Here is a 27271-nt window from a genome sequence, read left to right as displayed (position 1 = left end):
TATAGTTTAAGAAAAAAAGACCAAAAACACAAAAACTTAACACTGTGCAATGAACCTTGAAGTTGAGGTCATGGTCAAATAAAACCTGTGGGACTGACATATAGATCATAACATATTTCCATACACTAAATATAGTTGACCTTTGGCATATAATATAAGATAAAAAGACCAAAACTTAAAAAAATAACTTTGACCACTGAACCATGAAATTGAGGTCAAGGTCAGATGACATATGTCCGCTAGACATGTACACCTTACAGTCCTTCCATACACCAAATATACTAGCCCTATTGCTTATAGTATCTGAGATATCATGGACTTGACCACCAAAACTTAACCTTGTTCACTGATCCATGAAATGAGGTTGAGGTCAAGTGAAAACTGTCTGACAGGAATGAGGACCTTGCAAGGTACGCACATACCAAATATAGTTATTCTATTACTAATAATAAGAGAGAATTCAACATTACAAAAATTCTGAAATTTTTTTCCAAATGGTCACTGAACCATGAAAATGAGGTCAAGGACATTGGACATGTGACTAACGGAAATTTCGTAACATTAGGCATCTATATACAAAGTATGAAGCATCCAGGTCTTTCACCTTCTAAAATATAAACCTTTTAAGAAGTTAGCTAACGCCGCCGCCGCCGCCGGATCACTATCCCTATGTCGAGCTTTCTGCAACAAAAGTTGAAGGCTCGACAAAAACTGTCAGGGGTCAATACAAACTTTCCGTTTAAGGTAACTAAACCTTACAGAGTTGTAACCTTAGATTTGTCCCAATTTCTAAATTTATCAGTTTAAAATAGACTAAAATGTACATAATAAACTAAATTATACTAAAATTTACCTATAGTGCTCAAGTTAGCAAATTGATTCTCCAAATATCCTGTAAACTTAATTGCTTCCAAAATTAATAGAATCAAATATCCGGTAAACTTAATTGCTACCAAAATTAATGGAAATCGTTTATTTGTTACTCCTTTTAGAATTATAATTGATTATTACTTCAACTGCAATTTAACATAAGTGCTTCTAATCCTGAAGATAAATTCTGATCCCTACTGCAAAAGACAAAATGCTACCAAACCCCAGGAATTGTCTATTGAAGGGCAATCTTTTAAATTAAAAATGTTCTACATGATAAAGCATGTTAATTGTAATTAAGGGTTTGTAGTGGTCACCTCATAAATGCCATTAGGGACAGTTCTGATATCATGTAAGTGGTCAAGATCCCCTTCTCTTTTTATTTTCTGTTTTTTCATGCCTAAATGATTTAATGATTCCATGGGTAAAACCAAGGGTCATCCCCACCGGGCCCTGTCCTTTGGAAATATTCAAATATCTTGTAAATGGTAAAGATTCTCACCCCTTATAAGTTAATCATATATATTCTTGTTCGTCATGTCACAAAAAGTTTAACAATGTACAGGGTCAGTCCCTATGGGGCTCCAATGTTTTTGTATCTCGTAAATGATTGAGATCCCCACCCCTAAACCATATATAGTCTGGTTTGTCATGTTATAAAATTTTTAATGATATATAGGGTCAACCACAGGGGTCCTTACCCCCCCCCACCAATGATCTAATATCTTGTAACAGTCGGAAACCAGGTTGAAATAGAACAAAAGAGTCGAAGCTCTTTGTTAATAGAGAAGGCGATAAATGTTTACTGTATTGTTTACTATAGTGACAAAAATTTTATAAGTTAATAGAAACAAACAAAATTGCAATTTTCCTCTCAATTACAGGATGTTTTATTTTAAAAACACCATTTGCATAAGTTTTCAATTTATCTAGTACATAGTTAAGCAGAACAATTAGATATCAAGTCAACGACATGGGTATCTTTCAGGTTGGAAGAAAAAAATGCATAACCTCCGATTTTTTTGAAAAAATTACCACGGACGGAAAACATATCAATCTATTAGTTCAGTAATTTTCGTGTCTGCCCTTCCATTATGTGAATGAAGAAAAAATTCATAACAATGGGTAACAATTGAATCGAAAAGAGAAAATCGACTGCACCTTTTTATGTGAGGGCGTGTTTGAGTTGAGTATTTTGTCTTGATATCGTTCAAAGTAAGAATATTTGCTTCAGATTCTAAAAAAAATCACAGTACTAAAAGATGAAATATATGGGTCAAGTGAAATACCTATCTAATGAGTCACAAAAACAGAGAAGGTGTGTTCGAATAGCGATTTTTTTACTGAAGGTACTTGACGACAGTCTTTCAAGTTGGATGATGAAAATGCATATCTTTGAAAAATTCTAATTTTTTGTGTGTGATAACTAGAGTTTATAGTCTTCATACACTAAACAAATCTAGTCTGTCCTTCCACGAAATATTTAATTTTTTTAAATGTTTATGAATTTTCGAAAATTCCACCCGACAACCGATCAGACAATAGTTTTAATTGAATCAATGCAGACAAGATTATTAACTGATGCTCATTAGCTAGTTGTTACATTTGCCTTTAAAAATACAACTGACATATAAGGATCGTAATGGTGCAATGTGGATAAATTTATCGGTTTCCAAGAGCAAAATTGGTAGCGCGTCATCCCTGTAATGGCTTCCGTTTCTACGATTGTGAAAATGAACTGGCGTAATGGGGAGATAATTTTGACGAAGCAGGATCCTGACTGGTAAATGGTCGAGTCCCCACCACTAAATCATATATATATTCCTGTTGTCATCTCACAAAGACTAGAAAGATATTTATTTTCAGTAACCAGGGGTAAACCCCACCCCAATTCGCTAATATCTAAATGGTTGAGATCCCCACTGTAAACCATATATATTCCTGTTTGTCATGTCAAAATGATTTGAATCATATACAGGGTTAGTCCACAGTGATCAGTCCCACAAACTGTCATTTGAATAGTGTTAGTGGTCGAGATTTCCACCCGTGAACCATATATCCTGCTTTGTCATGCCAAGATGATTTGAATGATATACAGGGTTAGCCTCCAGGGATCATTCCCACCCTCAGTCATTTGAATAGTGTTAGTGGTTGGAATCTCAACCGGTGAACAATATATATTTTTCTTTGTCATGCCAAGATCATTTGAATGATATGCAAGGTTAGTCTCCAGGGAGTAGTTCCCACCCCTGCCATTTAAATATGTTCAAATATCTTGTAAGTGGTTAAGATCCCCCCTCAATAAGCCACATCAAATGAAATATTAAAGAAGTCCCCAGGGCTCATCCCACTCCTGTCATATGAGAATGTTCTCAACCCTTGTGAAAGAAAAATATCTGCAGCCTTAAACCATATAATTTCTGCAAAATTAATTAAATGAATAATAGGGGTAGTCTTTATGGGGTTATACTTTAGGGGACTTTGTTTTGGAGACTTTGTTACAGGAGCCTGTTACAATCATTTCTTGTTTTTCTTAAAATCTAGTTGGATCAAGGTCTGCTATTTTTATGAAGTTTTGCTCTAACTGCTTAAATTTTGAGATGTTGGCCAAAATACCTTTGTATTCCATTTATAATTTATATACTAGACATACCAAGGAAGCATTCACATATAAAAGGTTTTTTCCGATGCTGTTCAGTAGTTTTATACCTTTTGGTCCAGGTGAGCAACTGAAAAGGAATGGTTAATTTGGATTGATTTCAAAATCTAGTTCATGAATAATGTCATTTTACTTGAAGCTGATGATGCTCCCTTGGACAAAATCACAGTTAAAATGTTCCATTGGAGCACATAATCTAAAACATTGTACTTTTTTGGCTTTTCAAAATTTTGTTCTTGAGCATACCTGATGATGTTTATATTAATAAAAAAAAGTATGAACACTATTATCACTTCCTTTATCTTAATTTTCAAGCAGTGTGAGGGAGGTAATCAAGTAATCAAACAAATTGGATTACCTCCCTTTCACTACTTTTAAATTGTCTAAATTGTCCTTACCAAAAATAAAACCTTGTTTTCCCCCTTTTTTGCTCTAACTGCTTAAATTTTGAGATGTTGGCCAAAATACCTTTGTATTCCATTTATAATTTATATACTAGACATGCCAAGGAAGCATTCACATATAAAAGTTTTTTTCCGATGCTGTTCAGTAGTTTTATACCTTTTGGTCCAGGTGAGCAACTGAAAAGGAATGGTTAATTTGGATTGATTTCAAAATCTAGTTCATAAATAATGTCATTTTACTTGAAGCTGATGATGCTCCCTTGGACAAAATCACAGTTAAAAATGTTCCATTGGAGCACATAATCTAAAACATTGTACTTTTTTGGCTTTTCAAAATTTTGTTCTTGAGCATACCTGATGATGTTTATATTAATAACTGATGATGTTTATATTAATAAAAAAAAGTATGAACACTATTATCACTTCCTTAATCTTAATTTTCAAGCAGTGTGAGGGAGGTGATCAAGTAATCAAACAAATTGGATTACCTCCCTTTCACTACTTTTAAATTGTCTAAATTGTCCTTACCAAATAAAACCTTGTTTTCCCCCTTTTTTGCCCATAATTGCTTATTAATTTGATCCATTACCCTCTATAACCATCCCTTTGTAGTATGGAAACTTGTGGTATGATTTCAGAGAGATTTATACACTTATGTACAAGTTATTGACCGAAAACTACAAAAATGCTAATTTGGGCCCCTCACTTATTGAAATCCAGCTTGGAGGAAGAACCCCAAAACTCAATTCCAGCCTTTCCTTTGTAGTAAGAAACCTTGTAGTATAATTTCAGAGAGATCCATACACACACAAGTTGTAGTCTGTAAACTAGAAAAATGCTTCTTTTTGGCCCCATATTCCTAAATGTTCAGATATAACACCAAGCCTTCCCTCATTATAGGGAACCTTGAGGTATAATGTCAGAGATTCCATACAGTATAACATAAGATATTACCCCAAAACTTCAAAAATGCTTGTTTGAGGCCCATTTTTGGCTCTTAATTCCTAGACTGTTTGCCCCATGACCCTTAAAATAATTTCCCAACCTTCTACTTAATGGTATGAACATTGTGGTACAATTTCAGAGTAACTGAAATACTTATTGTCATGAAACTAGATAAATGTATGTTTTGGACCCCTTTTTCCTTATACCAATGGAATCATAACCCCCAAAATCAATCCCAACCTTCCTTTTGTGGTTATAAACATTTTGTTAAAATATTATTGATATCTTTTTACTTATACTAAATTTATTATCCGGAAACCATTTGTCTTTAGACGACGCTGGCGACGACGTGATACCAATATACAACCGCACATTTTTTTGAGGTTGTATAAAAATATTGCCACATGAAAACACAAAGCAGTTAAGTAATTAGATTTTAATTTCAAAATATAAGTATGTATACAGACAACAAAGACACAATCACACTTTTTTGCACCAAAAATTACACCACTAATATCTAAAGAGAGCAGTGAACTTATCCCAAATGCTAAATGTAAACATTTTATGAGTCTATATTTTAATTAAGGCTATACCTTATCATGATGATGATTTTTATTTTCCCGTTGCCATTGTAAAAGTTGGTGCTGTTGGAAAAAAAGTAAAGAAATGTTCCAATGATATTTTTTTTGTAAACAGAATAAAAGTTATATGAGACACAAAATTGTCCCACATGACAGTCTTTACTATAGTTGACTGACAGAACTCAACTAATTTATCTTCGGTTGTAATTGATAAAATATTTGATTTTTTAACAACCCAAGCCAGAATTTTCAGAACCAAAACAATATCTATTTTGTATTATGGCTATTTTGTTTCTTTTTCCAGGAAGATTTCACTTAAAATTAAAATAAGGTACCCCAGGCCCCAAGTTTTTCCTCCCGAATCAAAAATTGAAATATACAAAATAGATTACCCTGTGTAAACAGTTGTACAAAAGTGCATACATTATAATGAAGTACATAATCAATCTAATTTCATTTCTTGAAAAATGTCAAAACTGCAGTTTAAAAGCTATCACTTTACCAGGTAACCAGCAGGGTTGCTATTTGTACAGATAGCTAAAGCAAATTTAAGGGACTAGTTATATAACTACATCCCTCCTTACTTTGGAAAAAGAATTCCGTAAAAAATTATAGATGCAGCCATATTTAAGTTTTGAAATAGTGTATAAAAATCAAAGTAGAACAATCTAATAAAAAAAAATTCAGCCAGCACTTGTGTGGTCACATTATCTTTGTTTAAACTTTTAAGTAATTTGTTTATATTAGATAAGGACAACACAGAACACATTCAAAGAAAGAAAAACAGTATTGAAAATGATTGCATATGAATAATAAAGTGTGAATAAAACTTCAAACAATAAAATATTTAAATAATGTAAGGGGGGATTATTTTTATTTTTTTTGAAAAATGATTTGATAGTTTTGCCAAAATCTACAAAGAAGCTTCTAGGAAATATGTACCTCATTGAACATATTGAGTCCATTGTCTACCTACTTCTATGAAACTCAGGTAATAATTTAAAAATAATTGCTTAAGCTGAGCACTATATTCAAAACAACTTTCTGGCAGTATTCAAATCAACTACTTCAATGCATTAGTTACAGAAAACTAAAAATATGATTAGCACTTTTGTCCTTATTTAACAAATTAATAAATAAATCACAATGTAGAAAAAAAATCAACAAGAAAGCATACACTCTCATACATTCAAACAATAATCACAACTCTTTCGTCATGTAAATATATCAGCAAAACTTTATTTATTATTGATGCTTCGCCTGTTTTGTTATTTTCAATTTTCACAAAATCAACAATATAAATTGTACTATAAGTTTTAACAAGCAAACAAATTGAATTATTGGGTAGTTTTGCTTTAGTCAAACCTTTGCTGAATACACATCAGGAATGGTGACAATGTTCTTTACTAATGACTTTGTACCTAAAATTTGTTTATATTTTATATTTGTTTAGCCCATTTGACATCCTGTTCTAAGGGTTATGGTACATCCATATTTTAAGACTCAATAAACAATTACGGACAAATATTTCATACAAATATGTACATGAAAACATTATAAACATCAGATGAAATTTTCTTTTCTTTATTCTCATATAAAAAATGCAGCAGTTCAAAAGTTAAAAAAAAAAAAAAAAAAAAAAAAAAAACTAAGAATATAACTATCCTTAAGACATCATGCCTAATAAAACTATCACATATCCATGTTAAGGGAAACCCAAATTTGTTATATTTATCAAACAGTTAAGTTCGTAGTGAACATGGGCACTATCATTTAAGTTATAAATAACATAATATTTTTATAACTTTCTCTTTTTATCACCTTAAAATTGAAATGATATTGTTTTGTTTTTTAGTTTACTAGACCAAAAATTAAAGCATATAGTTGTTTATATCTATCATGTCATCAATGGGCAAACATGATTATAACAAATAACAAGTTACTGACAAATACTTTAAGATATTATTACAAATAATTTATATACAAGATACAAGAATGCATTCTTGGATTGAGTATTTTGAGAATAAGCTAAAGATCAACATTTTATACCTCAATTCTAGCTTCAAACAAGCTGTCATTTTTGGGACTAATACAAAGTAACTCAATAGTTATGATTCAAAACTTAATTTTCTTATTGCTATCTATAAAAAAAGCGCCCTAAAGAATAAAACATGATCCTGATGAAAGTATGATGGACAACTTGTACATTGAAAATTCAACAAATATGAATGAATGATATCCAATTTAATAAATTTATTCAAGACCCTCGATTTGTTGGAATTATGTTTGTTCATACGTGCTATAACCTTACATGAGGTAAAAATTCATATACTAATAAGTTCTAATATTTTCATAAAATTTACATAAAGTAAAGCATCAAAAAGTAATATACATAAATTTGAATTATTCACATAATGAATTTCTTTTTTATAATTTTAAACTTATTTAATTTTCACATACAGACTAGATGAAAAGGAATGTTTGGAATTGTTTGTTTAAACAAAGATATGTTTTTATCAATCTTGTGTCATATTTGCACCCTTCATGTTTAGTTACTATCGCCATTGCATCCTTGTTACACCTGTTCGTATCCAGACTGTCTACTCCTCTTACGACCAATAAGATAAGCTATCAGCACTATAACAACCAATCCAGCTAAAGCAGCACCTACTGCGATTGGTACTACAGAGTTGGTGTCAGAGTCAGCGGAGCATTCTGATATACCTGTAATAAGATTGATATAATAAGTATGAATATTTGGATGCCCCATTAACTGTATATAATTTCAACTAACAGTTTTCAATTCACTGGATATCAATCCATGTAATTGAAAAAATAAATGAAGAACATGTCTAAGGACTCAAGCTTGATTATAAAACATGAAAATACTTTTTGAGAGCATTTGATGTCACTGCTAGTTCTAAAAGAAATCTAATGTTCTAGATCTTAGCAATGCAAGTTAGATAATTAAGTTGTTTATTTACACGCAAAGCATTAAAATAATATTGATATATTCATTGCATACACTATTACACATGGCAGAAAAATTTCCAGATATCTAGATTTTTTTGTATGTGATTAAATTGATATTCAAATTTAACCTACCAGAACTTTTAAATTCTGTAATATTTTTTTGGAAGGCAGCATATTGCAAGTTGTATGTTCTGAAATTAACTCCCTGTACATCCAATTCACTTTTATCATTACACTTGTAGCTTCCATCTTTATCTGCAGCAAACTGATCCTTTAAAAATGTTTTCCTCACCATCAAGGTTTCTGTAAAAAAAAGGTAGGTATAAGTTAAGATTGACCAAACTGAAAACAAATTGACAATATTTTCTCTGAGAAGCAGTCCATGGAAATTATAACGGCTAACTGCCTTACTTTTCCCACTTTTTACATTAGTTGATTACATGGTAGGCTTGAACAGACATTTTGATTGGTAGGAACTTCTAATGGGTCTGTTTTAGAGGATTATTTTGTATTGTTAAGTTTTAATGTTGGAACAGAGTTTTGTTTATTTGAAAAAAAATCAATTAGTTATTTTGATGTTTATGTTTTAAATATACTAATTAAAGTTTTCGCATGTTTGCAATGCCAAATAATCACTACAATCTACAATTTAAATTAGCTTATTAATGTGATCTTGCAATTAAGTAACTAACTTTGATTGCCTGATCAAGATTGTCTCCCTTGGGAAAGTTCTCAAAATCTGTAACATTCTTTTATTCTCAGTTAGTATTTTTACAATCATAATCAAGGGATCCGAATAAAATAGTTCACATCTAAATTGTAAAAGTTGGCAGGTAAAATATTACTGAAAATGACACTAGAATTTAATATGCTTAAAGAAAATGAAATATTTTGGACTCTTTTTTTATTTAGTGGGAAACAATATATTTGTAGACTTCTTGCCAGGGTTAAGATAAACCAGGAACTCATATTTACAATCAAGTAATCAATTTCTGTAGGCTGTTATGCATGATTTGACAAACCAGGAAATCAAATACCCTCAAAAATTGCATTTTTTCCTCAATCCATGAAAACTGATATCAGTGAAAACAATAAAACAAAAGTGTCTATTGAATGATTGAGGTCTACAGTATGTTTTTTCTGTTACTGAACATTTATTGGCTTTCATTTTTATTTACCTTCCCTGTCAATTTCGGGAAACAAATCTTTATCTACTTTAAATGTTATATCCACATCTGAGAAGTAATATCCAGTGTCAGATTTTGTAAAGGTCATCAGCATCTTGGATGTCTTATAAAATGTGACGGTCATGGTCTGTGTTGAATTGGATGCATCACAGTCTCCAGCATACTCTGTTTCATTGCTTGTATCCTCTTTATTGATACCAAGTGTCTTTGTAACATTAACCTACAATATAATATCTCATATTAAGTCTGGGTACAAGACATTTCTCATTATCTATTGATATCTTCTGAATATTTCTATAAAAAAAAGTAAAAACTATATAACATTTTATATTAAATATTAAACAAGAATGTGACCATAGTACACAAATGCCCCACTCCATTTTACATGTTTAGTGGACCGTTAAATTGGGGTCAATAATTTGGCACTAAAATTAGAAAGTTCATATCATAGGGAACATGTGTTTTAAGTTGATTGGACTTCAACTTCATCAAAAACTACCTTGACCAAACACTTAAACCAAAACTTTAACCTGCTATGCACTATCTTATTCTTTGTTAAGTGGACTGTGAAATTGGGGTCAATACTTTAATTTAAAATTAGAAAGATCATATCATGGGGAACATGTGTAGCAACTTTCAAGTTGATTGGACTTCAACTTCATCAAAAACTACCTTGACCAAAAACTTAAACCTGACCCATGGACGTACGAGGAATGAACCCACAGACCAGAAAACATACTGCCTCTCTACTATCGTAGGTGGGAATAAAAACAGCTATAAATTTTCAAACTTTTTTTACCATAAAAAGAAATTGAATATCCCAAGACAAAGGGAGGAAACATCTGATTTTATTCAATCAACTTTTTGTGTACAATTAAAGCTTGACTTATCAATTCAAAAGAAACCAAAATATAGTAAATTAATCAGGTTGGCATAAATTTATCAACTACGCACACATGGTGACCAAAGCATCAAACAACCTACTTTTTTTAGAATCTATAATTAAACATCCTAAATTTCCATACTACTTACTCCTTTGACTAGAATAGGTAAGGTGAATTCAATTCCTGCTTTGAACATGAGACAAGTTCCATTTCTATTGGCTGCTTTGTATGTGTTGACAGAAGGTGCACCAGGTGCAGGAGTTGGATATACTGGTGGTGCAGGTGTTGTTGGCTTTGCTGGTGTTGTTACTGGTGCTTCTGATGTTGATTCATTAGTTGGTGGTTTTGTTGTTGGCTGAGTTGTTACTACTGGTGCCTCTGATGTAGATTCATTCGTTGGTGGTTTTGTTGTTGGCTCAGTAGATGGTCCTGATGGTGCTGGTGGAGCCTCTGATGTGGTTTCATTGTTTTTCTCTGTAGTTTGAACTGGTGGCTTTGTTGTCATAGCTGCTTCTGTTGTAAGACCATCTATTGCAGTACAATCCTGAGCTGAAAAAGTTAAAAATATCTTTTGTTAATGACAGTCAAACATGTTTATAAGTCACCCTCTGGATAAGAGAAAACTAACTTTACACGAAAGACGACCAATAGAATTGAGGTTTAAATACACATGCATCATATGTCTATTACAGCAAACAAGAAGAGGGTGATTGATCATCAGTAAAAAAGACACTTTTGCCAAAAAAGAGCTTAAAAGCCTAGATGTGACCTTAATATTGATTGTATATTATGGATGGAGCAACTGATATATGAATTCAGGTCTTAAGTTGGGTTTTGTGTCTTCAGTTTTCTATGTTGTTTTTTGTGTACTGTTTGTCTATAAGTTGTATTTTTGTCTTGATTGGCACTAAAATTAGAAATATTGGTTCCCTGTGTACTAAGTTTCAAGTTGATTGGACTTCCAACTTTATCAAATATTACCTTGACCAAAAAAATAAACCTAGAGGGACAAATGAACTGACAAACCCTTGAGTTGAGCATACAAAATAACAATTTTACATTAATTCAATGAACAAAATTTTAGTTTATTTCTATCTATATATTCAACAGGATGTATTTTAATCATCCATATATTACACAACTGATTAGATAATCTACCTGATTATCTATATAAATCTAAAGTAAACAATCCTGATCAGTATATATTCAGTCTATTTGTAATATTCAGAAATAATTTATCTCATTTAAAATAATTTTATGTTTCACAATCAGTATGTTCAGAGTTATATATATTCAAAATTGTCATAACTGTTTAAATATGCATACATTTTGTTTTATGACAGATACATCAACAGTTTACTAAATCATCAATAGTAGATGTATTACCTTAGTAACCACTATATATCTATTAGAACATTATACATATCATACATTGTACAAGTATTAGTCAAGGGGACAGCTGTTACTCAATTCAATGGTATACAATTATAAATTGGATCAATAATATACAATAAATCAGGAAAAATCTTGTATGAGCAAATATTTTATCTTAAAAGATTATCTTTTTCAACAAAAATTGTAAAATTTCATCTTCTTTGTCAAATTACTTTTTTCAACACCCTTAACAAAGAGGATAACTCATGATTACTTGGCTTTGGTTACTTATATTAAGATTAAATAGTGAATTTGGCGAGTTAATAGTTAAAGACCTATGTTTTGCACTTAACCAAAGTCACCCAAGCATGTAATGTATATAATAGTGACCTAATGCAGCTGAAGGTATTATTCTATGAAATAGGACTATATAAATGAAATGTTTATGAATATTACAACACATACATACATTGACTTACATAAAAAACAAAAACAAATAAAACGGGGACTTTTAGTCTAAAAATGTATCATGGGGAAGAAATTAATATATAAGCTGCCTCGGATAGAAATGGACTGTAAGCTTTTGCAAATCAATTCATCTGTTAACCTATTAGTAATTGATAAAATTTTCTATGCAAAGCTGGTTACTGTTTGAAAATTGAGTTGATATAAGAACCCTACAAAATAGACCTAAATTTGTCTTTTATTTCAGATTTAAATGTTAAAAAAATCAAAAAATCTGATACATGTACACAATTATGTGCACTTGCATAGGGTCGATATCTATCAAACGCAGCTTATATATCCTTTATGCCTTATGTGTAGCTATATTTATACAAATTTAAGTTCCTGTGTAATACATAACTAGATGCTAAATAAATAACAAAATTACTCAAAAAATTACATTGAAATCAACATGAGCCGTTAGACAGACACACAGATGAACAATTTCTATCAACCAAATGTGTGTTACCAAGATCCTGCCACACTATCAACATCATTATTCTTGTAATCAAAAGTAGGCAATAGACCACTTGAAAATTCATTGCATTTTCATCAAAAACTTTGGTTTTAGTGAACATCTGAACATCATTCATACCTTTAGGGGTATTGTCACTCTTTGTCCCATGTTGAGCAAGGGGTTGCATGAATCATTTGGCAAATAAAATTATTTTTATTGATATTTAGCACTGCTGAAATTAAAGAATTGTGATAAAGTTCTTTAATACGGAACACATATCATGTCTTGTTAATCCTGCATAATGATGACCACAAAGACACTTGATGAAATTTAAAACAGCAGGGATACAGAAATTCCCCTTTAAGGGGTAAATGACTTCACAAGGACGCAACAAACTTTTAAGGTGAAGGACACGACTCAAAAGTGTTATACATGACTATATGTGAACGGTAAAATATTTTGACAATCCTTACCTGGAGAGTAAGAAGTACCAGTGACATTGAAAGCCTGGATCTTGACATCACTGATTGTCATAGAGAAATCATACACTTCACCATCTTTTCCTTCCACTGGATTAAATGTGATTACCCTAGGTGCTGTACATGTATAGGAAGCTGTCATTGTAGATAATTTGGTACTGCTAACAGTTGTTGCAGTCTTTGGAACTGAAAAATACATATTTTAAAATAACAAACTAATTCATATTGTACTGCCTTTTAAGTTTAACATTTAGCTATAATTCAATCTTGATCATTATATGGGCATATATAAGTTACAGGTAACATTTGTGCAATGGAAAAGAAAGAATAAGGGGTATTAGGGACAAAAAAAGTACTACATATATACAAATGTAGTTCATAACTAGCATATATATTAAAGGAACTGTGCAGCTAACATCAGATAAATTAAAATAATAAGGTATCACCTGGATATTTAATTTAATAAAAGTTTGTGTCAAAGTCTCATTTCATTTCAACAGAGTAAAAATTTTCTGGCTAATTAGAAAAACCATGCATGAAATCAAGTATCCACAAACATACTATTTTTCAAAAATCAAAGAAAATCCAAAAAATTTGCAGGAAGAGAAAAGTTTAAGATGAAAAAAATTAACTTTTCAGACTGTTTATCATGTTCTCAATTGCCTTTAAATTCGTTCACCTGGTCAAAAAGTCTTTATGTAATTTGATTGTCAATCTGCATCTAAAAAAAATTGTAACCACACAGGTGAACAAATGTACATCTTATACTTGAACTTGTTCACATAAAAAGTAAAAAAAAATAATAAATGATTCATAACTTATAACATACCATCATCACCATTATTGAATATGGAAGCTGGCATGAAAGTGAGGGTAAGATCCATCATAACATTAGAATCTGCTCCTAGTGTGAATTTCAAGTCTAAATTCCCCTTAACACCAGACGCAAAATTAAGATCTACAGTGGATTCTGACTCTTTACACTCTCCACTACCCATAGCACCACCATCTAGTGTTGATTCTGCTTTCATCTTAAAAATATAAATAAAAAATAGAGCACAAAATGCATTTAAGGTACAATCTAGATCTTATGTCTTTCACTCTCTAGGATTATAACTAGAGGCTCTTGAAAGCCTGTGTCTCTCACCGGATTCTACTTTGATTTTGGAAATCATTTAAACATAGATTAAATTTATAACAGATACCCTTATTATGATTGAGGCCAAATTTGGTTTAATATTGGCCTCATAATTTTATAAAAATTTCTTGTGGCCATTTTGAACAGTAAATCATTAACAAAGTACCATAGCAAAACTTTATCAACACCTCATTAAAAACATTAATGACATGGTTGATTTCATTCTATCCAGGGCAGTGCACCTCTGAAAGAAGCGTTTGTATGTATTTTCTATCAGGTCTTATGTTTGAGGGAGTTTGTTGCCAGTGTGGATGATGGATCAGCTTCAAAGGAACAACACTTAATCAGCACCTCATTAGAAACTTCATGATTTGCCATGTTTGTTTCAATCCAATTAGTGTAGGAGTTTCTCGCTACATTGTACATTGAAGACCTATTGGTGGCCTTCTGCTGTTGTCTGCTCTATGGTCAGGTAGTTGTCGCTTTGACACATTCCCCATTTCCTTTCTCAGTTTAAGTGGTTTTCCACAAGAATAAACCAGATGCTCTGCAGGGCACAGCTTTATAAGACTGCCGAGGTTGAACCCTGAATAGTTGGGGCAAGTATGGAAACAACATTTAAACTTGATACAGCTCTGAATTGGGATTGTGATTAAATAGTTAACACAACACAGGTTTCTGACACAGAATGAATATGGTCTAAGAACTTTAACTTACAGTGACTTGACTGTTAGTGTCGCTATCCACCAACTGCAACTCATTCAAAATTCTGACCAAATTGCAATTTGTTTTATTAAACTTTGGTCAAAATTTTGAATGACTTGCAATTGGTGGATAGCAACACTCACAGTCAAGTCACTGTAAAAACTTTATTTTTTTTAAATTGGGCATTTACCTATTATGGTCCAATATCCAAAATCTAAATGCATGGTTAGATTAAGCATATCATAGAACCCCAAGAATTCAATTTTTGGTGAAATCAAATCATGTTCAATTTAAGACCTTTTGGACCTTAATGTAGATTACTGTAAAAGAAATTATTGCAAGGTTTTTATTATTGCGAAAAATACGACTCAGTTGTAAACGCAATAATTTAAACTCGCATTTTGAAATAATTTATATGAATTCAATAGGATTTTTCTCAAAATCGTAAAAATTGAAATCGCATTTAAGCCTAAAATGACAAAATCGCAATAACAAATGCACGCAATAATTTCTGAATTTACAGTAATTTGAAAACAGGATAAAAAATTAAGAATCTGAATACACAGTTTGACTTGGCTTATCAAAGAACCCCAACAATTCATTTTTTGATGAAATCAAACAAAGTTTAATTTTGGAGCCTTTAGGCCCCTAATTCGTTGGGAGTAAAACTCCCAAAATCAATCCCTGCCTTCCTTTTGTGCTCATAGACCTTATGTTAAAATTTCATAGAGTTCTGTTTACTTATACTAAAGTATTGTGCGAAAACCAAGAAAAATGCTTATTTGGGCCTTTTTTGGCCCCTAATTCCTACTGTTGAGATTAAAACACCCAAAATCAATACCAACCTTCCTTTTATGGTCATAAACCTTGTGTTTAAATTTCAGAGATTTCTATTTTCTTTTACTTAAGTTAGAGTGTAAAAATCAAATGTCTTCTGACAACGATGCCAACGTCATGAACGTGACACCAATAAACAACCAAAATTTTTTCAATTTTTGCGGTTGTATAAAAAGGATGTATTGTCCATAGGGTCCTATTTGAACATAGCCCCATGGAATGGCTACAAAGTAACAACACTTGGGCAGCACCTCATCAGGAACATTCATGTCCTGTTTGGTTATATTCTATTCAGTGGTTGTCTAAATAGAAAACATTTGTATGTACAATGTATTGTCAAAAATGTCCTATAATAAACAAAGTCCATGCTAGTGGCCACCCTTGATTATGGTTCGGCTTCAAAGTAACAACACTTGGCCATCACCTCAAAAGGAACATTTAAGCCATGTTTGGTTTCATTCCATTCAGTGGTTCTGTGAAAGAAGACATTTGTATGTATTTCCAATAGTGTCCTGTGTGGACTAGGTCCACCATTAGCAGCCATCTTTGATGATGGATCTGCTTCAAAGTAACAACACTTGGTCAACTCATAATAAGGAACATCCATGTCATGTTTGTTTTCATTCAATTAAGTGGTTCTCTAAAAGAAGACATTTGTATGTATTGTTTATAGGGTCCTATGTTAAACTAAGCATCCTGTCGATGGCCATCATGGATTTCAGATTGGCTTTTAAAGTAAGGCCAAAAAAAAATAAAAAATATATGTCTGTTTCCTGCTTCCAAGGCCAAAAAATCCGGGTCAGTAGGTCGGGATTTCTTTTTTTTTTTTTTTTTTTCTGCACTTCCTGTCAGATTTGCAGTCGGTTATATGTCATGTTTGGTTAGGGTCCTGTACCCTAAAATGATTTAATCCCTTTAAAGAAGCTTTAATTGAATAATTCTCTAAGTGCTGACATTTTTAAACTCGTTTATTGTGGCACATTTGTGCTGGGAGCAGTCATTCTTTGTTTGGGCATAGTAAAATACGGATCTGGATTGGACCGGAAAAGATTTTTTCCCAACAGGAACCGAAATTTTTTCCGGATTTGAATAAAAAGATCTAGGGTCGGGGGGGGTTTCAGTCAGGGTCGGTTGGAAACAGGAAACAGACATATATTTTTTTTGGCCTAACAACACTTTTTCAGTACCTTTTAAGGAACATTAATATATATTCGTGCCATATTTGGTTTCATTTCATTCAGTGGTTCTCTAAAAGAAATCATTTGTATGTATTGTATTGTCCATATGGTCCTATGTTAAAACAAGAGGCTCTCAAGAGCGTGAATTGCTCACCTTAATTTTTTTTGTTAAATCTCTCATCAATGATTATTTTGGCTTTTCAATTTATTTAAATGTTCTTTGAATTGTCCTATTTTCTTCAAAAGCAAAAAAAAAAAATCATTTTCTCCTATGTTCTATTTTAGCCATAGGAGCTTTGTTTCTTGACATACAAGGAAATAAAATATAAAATTTATACTAGATACTCTGAAACTCATTTAGCCTAAGTTTGGCTGAAATTGATACAGAAGTTTAAAGGAGATGATTTTTTAAAGTAAGTCAACATGATGAACAAATTGTGAAAAAAGTCTTTAAAGGGCAATAACTCCTTAAGGGGTCAATTGACAATTTTGGTCAAATTGACTTATTTGTAGATCTCAGTTTGCTTAACATTTTTGCTATTAACAGTTTATCTGAATCTATAATAATATTCAAGATAATAACCAAAAACTGCAAAATTTCTTAAAAATCATCAATTCAGGGGCATTATACCTGAAAAACCAGTTACCCAATTTGGCTGAAAATTTCAGGACAGGTAGACCTTGACCTAATAAATACTTTAACTTCTTGTCTTATTTGCTCTAAATGCTGGAGATTTTGAGATATAAGCCAAAAACTGCATTTTACCCTGTGTTCTATTTTTAGACATGACAGCCATGTTTTTTTACGAAATAGAAAATAAAACACAAACTTTATTTTATACACCCTACTGATCATTCAGTTGAAGTTTGGTTGAATTTGGTGGAGTAGTTTTAGAGGAGGTTTTTTAAAGTTAGCAAATATGATAAACAAATTGTGAAAAATTGTCATTAAAGGACAATAACCCCTTTAATAAGGGGTCAATTGACAATTTTGGTCATCCGAACTTATTTGTAGATCTTACTTTGCTGATCATTTTTGCTGTTTACGGTTTATCCTTATCTATAATATATTCAAGATAATGACCAAAAACTGCAAAATTTCCTTAAAACTACCAATTAAGTGGCAGCAACCCAACAATGGATTGTTTGATTCATCTGAAAATGTCAGAGCTGATAGATCTTGACCCAATGAACATGTTTACCCAATAACAGATTTGCTCTAAATGCTTTCGTTTTTGAGATATAAGCCAAAAACTGCATTAGACCATTATGTTCTATTTTTAGCAATGGCGACCATGTTTGTTGATAGATCAAAACTTCGGATACAATTTATAAACTAGATACCTTAAGGAACATTCAGTTAAAGTTTGGAAGTATTTGGCCTTGAAGTGTCAGGAGAAGATTCTTGAAATAGTTTAAGACGACAGATCACGACGGACACCGAGTGATGGCATAAGCTCATTTGGCCCTTGCATGACTGGAGAGGGCCCCTTTTATGAAAAATTTCTGGATCTGCCACTGGGATAGATTGTATTGTGCTTCAAAGTACTGTGAATTCATTTTATTTCATGAACACCAATTTTCATGGAATAAGGGAAATATTGAGTTTCCTGGGTAGACCTTGACCTAATAAATACTTTAACTTCTTGTCTTATTCGCTCTAAATGCTGGAGATTTTGAGATATAAGCCAAAAACTGCATTTTACCCTGTGTTCTATTTTTAGACATGACGGCCATGTTTTTTTACGAAATAGAAAATAAAACACAAACTTTATTTTATACACCCTACTGATCATAAACTTTATTTTATACACCCTACTGATCATTCAGTTGAAGTTTGGTTGAATTAGGTGGAGTAGTTTTAGAGGAGAAGATTTTTTAAAGTTAGCAAATATGATGAACAAATTGTGAAAAATTGTCATTAAAAGACAATAACCCCTTAAGGGGTCAATTGACAATTTTGGTCATCTTAACTTATTTGTAGATCTTACTTTGCTGCTTACGGTTTATCTTTATCTATAATAATATTCAAGATAATGACCAAAAACTGCAAAATTTCCTTAAAATTACCAATTAAGTGGCAGCAACCCAACAATGGATTGTTTGATTCTTCTGAAAATTTCAGGGCTGATAGATCTTGACCCAATGAACATTTTTACCCCATGTCAGATTTGCTCTAAATGCTTTCGTTTTTGAGATATAAGCCAAAAACTGCATTTGACCATTATGTTCTATTTTTAGCAATGGCGACCATGTATGTTGATAGATCAAAACTTCGGATACAATTTATAAACTAGATACCTTAAGGAATATTCAGTTAAAGTTTGGAAGTATTTGGCCTTGTAGTTTCAGGAGAAGATTCTTGAAATAAATTAAGACGACAGATCACGACGGACACCAAGTGATGGCATAAGCTCACTTGGCCCTTCGGGCCAGGTGAGCTAAAAAGTCACTGACTCATAAGAAACAATTTTACATTTATGCCAAATTTGGTTTCATTCCATTCAGTGCTTCTCTAGAAGAAGTTCAATGTGTAAAGAGTGAACGAAGGCGGATGCCCAGTGATGAGAAAAGCTCATGTGAGCTAAAAAGAAGAAAACATTAATATATTACGTCTGACTTTAATGCATTATTGTATGTATGTACAAAAGTACTTCATTGTGCATGTTAACTTAGCAATGAAATGGTAGTAAAGCTCATTAAACTTTTTGGTTCTTTTACTTTACATACTAAAGCTTCCAAAAAAGTTCAGTTATGAGCATTCCTCATTAAGTAAAATCCAGACTAGTGCATTTAAAGCTTTAAATTTATATATTTTTATACATGTACTTACACTTGAATTGCTCTTCATCAAAAGAGTAAGATTAGCATTCATGTCGATCATAATACATGGCTTTGTTGCATCAGGAAATCGTACCTGTTTAATAGCACTACACCCTTCAAACAAAATAAAAAGAAATGTATGACAATGCAATGTATAGTATAAATCAAATAAAAATCCAAGGTTGATTGAGAGATAATCTGAAAAGATTCAGTAGAATTAGTCCAGTCAAACTAAGATTTAACCTCAAACTAATTGCAACAGAAAATGTTTTAGTTCTAATCTATAGTAATATGCCCTTTATATACACAGAAAAAAGTCCCATAAAATCTAAACTGCAGAAAACTCAAAAATCAGCATTTTAAATTTCCTATGGAAATTAACATTGGGAGGGGAGATAACTCTTGCAAAAATTAGCCTTTTTTGGTCAGTTTTTGGTAGTTTTTCTTGAAATTTATGTATAGCATGATACTTTGATGTGGTTATAAGTTTGTATTTGACTAAATTATATAATCTTCTGCTCATGAAATGTACAAAAGGGAAGTGTTATGGGTAGTTTATTTTTTTTTCGTACATTTTTCATTAAAGAAATTGCAAATTTGAAGCTTTGTAACCATTTTGAAAAAATAATGTGAAAATTTGGTATTGTTTATCTCTGTATATTATATTTTTTCAGCAACTTTCTTATCTAAAGAAACTTTAAAACACAAAAAGAAGAATACATGCTTAATTATTTTTATCAAATTTGAGATTCTTTACCTTGACATGTTGGAAAATTCAATAAATGGTCAACTAATAAATTACGAAATCTAGATTATAGCTTGATAAAATATATGAAAACACCTTTAGAGTTGTTTGTTATACTCTAAAGACCGCTTAAAAATCAAGAATCAATACATTCTGATGAATAGAAGCGGTAAAGTTATAATTTTGTTTCAATTTTTATTGATATTTCTGCCTTTTTTGCAAGAGTTATTTCCCTTTTCAATACAAATCTCCATAGGAATTTTAAATGGTGATTTTTTAGTTTTCCTCAAGTTGGAATTTATGGGACTTTTTTCTGTGTATATTTGGGGTATAATGCTAAAGATTAAAACTTAAAAATCTTCTGTTGCAATTACTTTCAGGTTAGGGTCAAATTTATGCTAGATTGACTGGACTAAATGCAAGGATTTCAAACTGCATGTAATTGAATTAAGTGTGAGAGAATTCAGTTAAAAGTAAAAAAATATCTAATTTACATGTACCTGAAATTATCAACCATTTGATGGGTAGATGTTTCACATGCAGCTGATGATCTTTCATTCATAAGCAAAGTTCAGAACAAAAGCTAGCTGCTGAACTGTACCTCTTAGCTGCTTTTGATAAGTTTTGACTATTTGCAAACCATATGGATTTGGAGGGTTTTTCAGGGGCCTTGCATTTGGGCCACTCATTTCATGGGGAAAATTTGGTTGATTATATAGGGAATCACTGACACATGACTGGAGTGGGCCCCTCTTATGCAAAATTTCTGGATCTGCCACTGGGATAGATTGTATTATGTTTCAAGGAACTGTGAATTCATTTTATTTCATAAACACCAATTTTCATGGAATAAGGGAAATATTTATTTTCCTGGGTATTTTATTTTGTTGTATTGCCAAAACATGTTCAGAAAAGTATGCTACATGTAAATGTGTACTTTGTCTATATTTTCAATTGGTGGTTAACCTAAACCCATAAAAAAAGGTATCCCACGAAAAATAATGAATTTACATTGATTAATAAGGGAACAGATAGTGGGACAGAACAGATCAATACAGACATTCAAATTTTTTCAAACAAAAGTTCAGTCAATGGGTTTCTTCCTGTCACAGTGTGAAATCAATTTCCTTCATATCAACCTTGAAAATCATTACTGTTAGAGTCTCTAGTGCATGTGTCATCCTATCCAACATCTAAAATAGCTAACCAAAGAAACAAAAGTTGATAGTACCAATTTTCATAATATTGGAACACTACAGAGGAAGATTTAGGGAAACTTTTGTGAGAATGTTTTTTTATTTTTTTTTCTTATAGGGAATCAGTCTGAGACATGACAGAAGTTAGGGGGCCTCCCTTGTGAAAATTTCTGGATCTGCCACTGCTCTCAAGAACAACAATTTATTTACCAAAATTTAAAATAATACAAACCTATTAATTTTGTCTAATCACTCATTGAAATATTGTAGTAAGTACTTGGAAAAACAATGCATGTTTGTTCAATCATAACTATATTGTTTTCCCTGAATATTTCAATGATGGTATTTCAGTGTTCACTATAGTACATGTACATGTATACTATTCTTATAAAAATGGAAAATTTTAAAATTTCTAATAAAGAAAAAAAATTGTTCTTGTCAATTCAGGAAGTAAATATCATATATAAAAGATAATCATTACACTTTTTTTTATCTTAAATTTGATAATCCAAAGAGGGGCCTAAAGGTGGGTATCTGCATATGGAAGAACATGAAATAAAATTGCCATTTCACGATGAATGTCTTGCACATTGATCATTTACCAATTTCACGAAACAGGGTGTATAAAGAACCTTTTCATGGCTGAATGTGAAATAAAAATGGCAAAACATGTTGCATAAAAATAACCTTTTACCACCCTCTCCAAATAGTATATATTAAAAAGAGCTTTCAAATGGCATCCCAATGTCACACTATCACAAGAAATTATCTAAATGTAGTGTGATATGAATATCTGAATTTGGAAAGTTGTCTTCTTCAAAAGCCATGCAATTTTACTTTTTTAAGCATGAAACTAAAATTGCCTGATAAGGCCACACCAATTTAATTTCTTGTTCTACGGATTTTTGGACTCCAAAAATTGGGGCGAGCGAGCGATTTGAAAATTAAAAAAAAAAAATATTTAATTTGCAAATTTTTGAGGCGAAGCCTAAGAAGTAAAGGCGAGCGATTATAATTTTTTTTTGTGAACATAAATTAGTAGGTTTTGACTATATTAAAACTTGATTTATAACTTGTACCTTGACATTTCTTTAATTTGTGAAGTATTTTTTCCCTGATCAACAAGAAATAATTGAATAATTAAATCTGGTCTATGTATGTGTGACTGACAATGAGACAATTCGCCATCCAAGTCATAATCAGGTTCAGAACAACCCCTTAATGTTATGAATATCCCTTTTATGAGGGGTCAAAATAAGTTATAATATTATTTTTTGTAAAAACACTTAAAGTACAAAAGGGCTTATATTTTCCAAAAGAACTATAATATTTGGTATTAAATGGTCAAAACATGTCCAAGAATTTTGTAATATTCCTGGACTTTAACCATGTTAACACATTTAATTACTTTAACAGTTTAATATTATTCAAAATAAGTGGACCCATTCCTCTTTTAGAAAAGTTGTTTAAAATATAATGTATTTCTCCTCTTTTTGAGTAAAAAATTCTAAAATGTCAAAGGTTTGTAGTAGCACTGTACAAATCCTTAGTATTTCTATTTTCTTTTCTACAACAGTAAACATGGTAAAATGACCCCTTCAAGGCCCTTGTCTGAGGGAGGGTTGGTCCCAACCTGATAATAACAAACATAGGTCAAAGTATGGCCAATTACACAGAGCTTTGATCAAGACCAACCAGCAAGCTATAAGGGACCACAACTTAGTATTGTACACAATTCGAACAGGAAAACCAACGATCTAAATTATATTTCCAAATAGGAAAATACCAATGAACCACATCAACAAACGATAACTGCTGAACGACAAGTCCCTGAATCAACCATGACAGGTGCACAAACCTGCAGCGGGTATGACCGTAACCATACATTATAATTGCAATTGGAGGCAAATCCTTCAGAAGTTCTTTGTACTTTATTTTAACAACGAACATTGTTTTTATAGGGAATATAAGTTAGGGGGAAAGAAACCAACGTTTTGTTCTGTACTGGTATTTCTATTTATATCGGAACACTCCCGCTTGGGATAAATTGGTTTCATGCTGAAACAAATATTCTCGCAGATATTTACAGTGTTGTGGGGTGCTGATAGGTTTAAAATCGTTATATAAAGGCTAGACTGTGATTTTAAAAAACAAATGTTGAGATCTTTATATAATTTTTACAAAAAAACGGTGCGGGAAATGGACATGATTTCATTTCCGGATGCGGGAAGCGGGAAAATAATAAAAATAAAAAAAATCTGTTTTGAAAAAAATAGGTGCGGGCGGGTCCGTCGAACAAGGAATCAAATTGGTAAGGCCTAAGTTAACGTTGTTTTAAGATTTTGTAATCAATATTTCACATATTTAGACACATAAAGCAATAACATTCCAAACACATCCAACACAATTATCAATTAAACATTTGTTATAATCTCTTTGACTAAATGTACATGGTGAATGTAATGCAAATGCATTATTTCCATTATTGATTTTAGTCACTTAACTTTGATAATACATGTACATGAACATTGTACATTAAAATGTTCATTTTCTAACATGATACCAGAACATTGTACATATCAAGAACTAGAATGTATTTTTATTCCAACTAAAAGCCCAAAAAAGGGTATATAGAAAATATCATAAAATTGAGAATGGAAATGGGGAATGTGTCCAAGAGACAACAACCTGACCATAGAAAAAACAACAGCAGAAGGTCACCAACAGGTTTTCAATGTAGCGAGAAATTCACACACCCAGACGGAAGGCATCCTTCAGCTGCCCCTAAACAAATATTTACTAGTTCAGTGATCATAGACGCCATACTAATTTCCAAATTATAATCTAAAATATTACAAGACTAACAAAGGCCATATGCATATATTAAAGGAAAAATATTGATAAACTTAGATTCTTAGAAACATAGAATTTAGATACATAATCACAATTCATTTAGACTGTAATAAAGCCCTTGGTTTTCCAGTAGTACATTGTAAAAATGATGTATATAATATCATTATGACATGAAAAATACATACATCTATAGATAATGTTGATTTTTAAAATAAATTTTCAAATAATAAGGACCTCAGCTTATTAAAGAAATATTTGTTTGCTAATTGTCCAGTGTAGAAAAGTTTAGAATATTTTACAATCGTCAATTGAACAATACAGTATGATGCTAGCACATGTAATTTTGACAGCACGCGATATAATCTGTTTTGCACTTGATCTGATCATTTTCATTTATATGTGAATATTGCGTTTTGCTCACAACTTCTCATTTATATCTTTTGTTATTAACTTTTTAATGTATTGTTCATGATTATATAATTCATGTAATCTCTGTAAAGAGGAAATAAATATATGAATGAATGGATGAAACAAAGTTAAAGAGAGCATATCTATCAGAATAATACATTAATTTTTCATATAAAGTTTTAAAAAATATTTCATCATCATAGTTTAATTACAAAAAATTCTAATAATTTTTTAACAAATGAGAACCCAAAACATGAAAAAGTAGAGTTAAATTTCTGAAGCTCTTGGATTTAAAAGAGACTGAATTCAGCCTACAGAAAAACATCAGTATATGTTACTATCTTTTGAACAATAACCTGAATAATCATGCTATTATATTTCACTCACTTCGATTGCTATATTTGGAGGACAATGACTGTATGACAATTTAAGAGGGCACTGTAATTATTGGAGATGCTTGAATAAGAGATATTTCAATGTGGAATTAGGGGGGGGGGGGGGGGGGGGGGGCATTTTTTTATTAAATTTGAAACAGGACATAATCAATAGAAAATTATTGAATTATCCCAAATTGCTTTGATTGTAAGCTTGACCTTTTATTCTTTTGGTCGCTCTTTCTTGACCAAGTACCAAAATGTCCAACCACTAAGAAGGTTAATTTGAAGCTTGATAAAAACTACATTATATATTCAACATGTTCAAGAGTCAAAATGCAGTAATATGAAAGCAGTCTATCGTTCCCATTTTTTTGATTTAGTATAAAAACCAATAAATGGGGACAATACAGCAGTTTCAGGATACAGCAGTTAGTTGAAATTGTCATGTGACTTAAGCTTCCATCACCATGTGCACATGACCAAAATGTATGTATGCAGGCATCGTCACTTCCAACACATGTTGAACAAACTGGAGCAACAGTCTAATTTACAAATGTATACTACACAAAATATTTAGGAAATTAAAATCTAATAAGATGGTCACCCTCCCTCAGTAGCACAGGAATTAAGATTACGTACTTACGAAACACAAGTTATTTCTAAACTACCCTACAGAATACTGATTCTGAAAGTGCTGGAAACTTTTAATAGAGCAAGGATAGTGGCACCCTTTTATCTGTTAAATAAAGTCATGCTTTTCTGGTGTAAGACATGCTCAGAAGACATGATTCCAGAAATATGGTACATCACTAGACACTACATGTACAATTTGTCATGTTGTCAATACCCATGGCCAATTTTGTGGAATTTCTGCTCAAGTTTTGTTGTCAATGTCAGTCATAATGTTTATATGGTTTAATACCAAAAAATAGTTTAAAACAACTAGAATAATAAGTGTGCAAACTTACGTCAGTTAATACGAAATACTTACCAATTAAGAGGAGGGCGGTGATGAGAAGAGTAAACCCGTTCATTTTTCAGAATGATGTTGAAATGTAAATTGTAAGGATCTAGAAAACCTATAACAAAAAGAAAAGTATGTAACACAAATTATTTGACTGTTCTGTTGTATTTAAGCGACACACAAGGCAATACAAATGTGTCAATGCTTACCAAATATATCAATAATAATCTCAATGAATCCCAATCACCTGCCGCTCATACGGATCATATGACTTCGTCATGTGACCTTGACTTTACTAAAATTATTCTGTAAAGTGTTCATTAATATACATTAAAACAATCCTTTTTCGGAATTTGAAATTATAAAGAATGCTCACAATTTCTTGTATGAGTATATAAAAGGTTAAATAAAGCATATTGGTACACATCGACAGTTCGTTGTAGCTTGTTCATAAGGTGGATGTAGAAATTTACAAAGACGTCAAATTTACACTTTAATGTAAATTTCAGGACAACAATCATGAAACCGTCGATTGTAGCTGTTGATGAAATGTTTCCTGAGGGAGCAGGTCCTTACATGGATATTGAAGAAGTAATAAGCAATATAAAACATTGAGAAAGATATTTATTAGTTTAATAACTGATATAAAACATGGGCGGATCCAATCATTATAAAAAGGGGGGTTGCCAACCCAGAATATAATGGGGGGTCCAACCATATGTCCCTATTG

General features: G+C 31.7%; 1 protein-coding gene across 1 annotated transcript; it reads right to left on the bottom strand.

The window, feature by feature from the left end:
• Nucleotides 1-5299: 5299 nt before the first annotated feature.
• On the bottom strand, nucleotides 5300-26848 carry LOC134711562 (lysosome-associated membrane glycoprotein 1-like). Its single transcript, XM_063572218.1, has 9 exons — nucleotides 26751-26848; nucleotides 26569-26656; nucleotides 20009-20112; nucleotides 14147-14348; nucleotides 13312-13503; nucleotides 10652-11052; nucleotides 9611-9839; nucleotides 8565-8735; nucleotides 5300-8183 (listed from the first exon to the last, which is right to left on the bottom strand). The coding sequence occupies exons 2-9, from the start codon at nucleotides 26609-26611 to the stop codon at nucleotides 8035-8037; spliced, it is 1491 nt and encodes a 496-aa protein (XP_063428288.1). The 5' UTR covers nucleotides 26612-26656; nucleotides 26751-26848; the 3' UTR covers nucleotides 5300-8034.
• Nucleotides 26849-27271: the final 423 nt, after the last annotated feature.

This window comes from Mytilus trossulus, chromosome 3, assembly GCF_036588685.1.
Source record: "Mytilus trossulus isolate FHL-02 chromosome 3, PNRI_Mtr1.1.1.hap1, whole genome shotgun sequence".
NCBI lineage: Eukaryota > Metazoa > Mollusca > Bivalvia > Mytilida > Mytilidae > Mytilus > Mytilus trossulus.
Note: the sequence above shows the minus strand (reverse complement) of the source record. Positions and strands in the feature narration are given on the sequence as shown.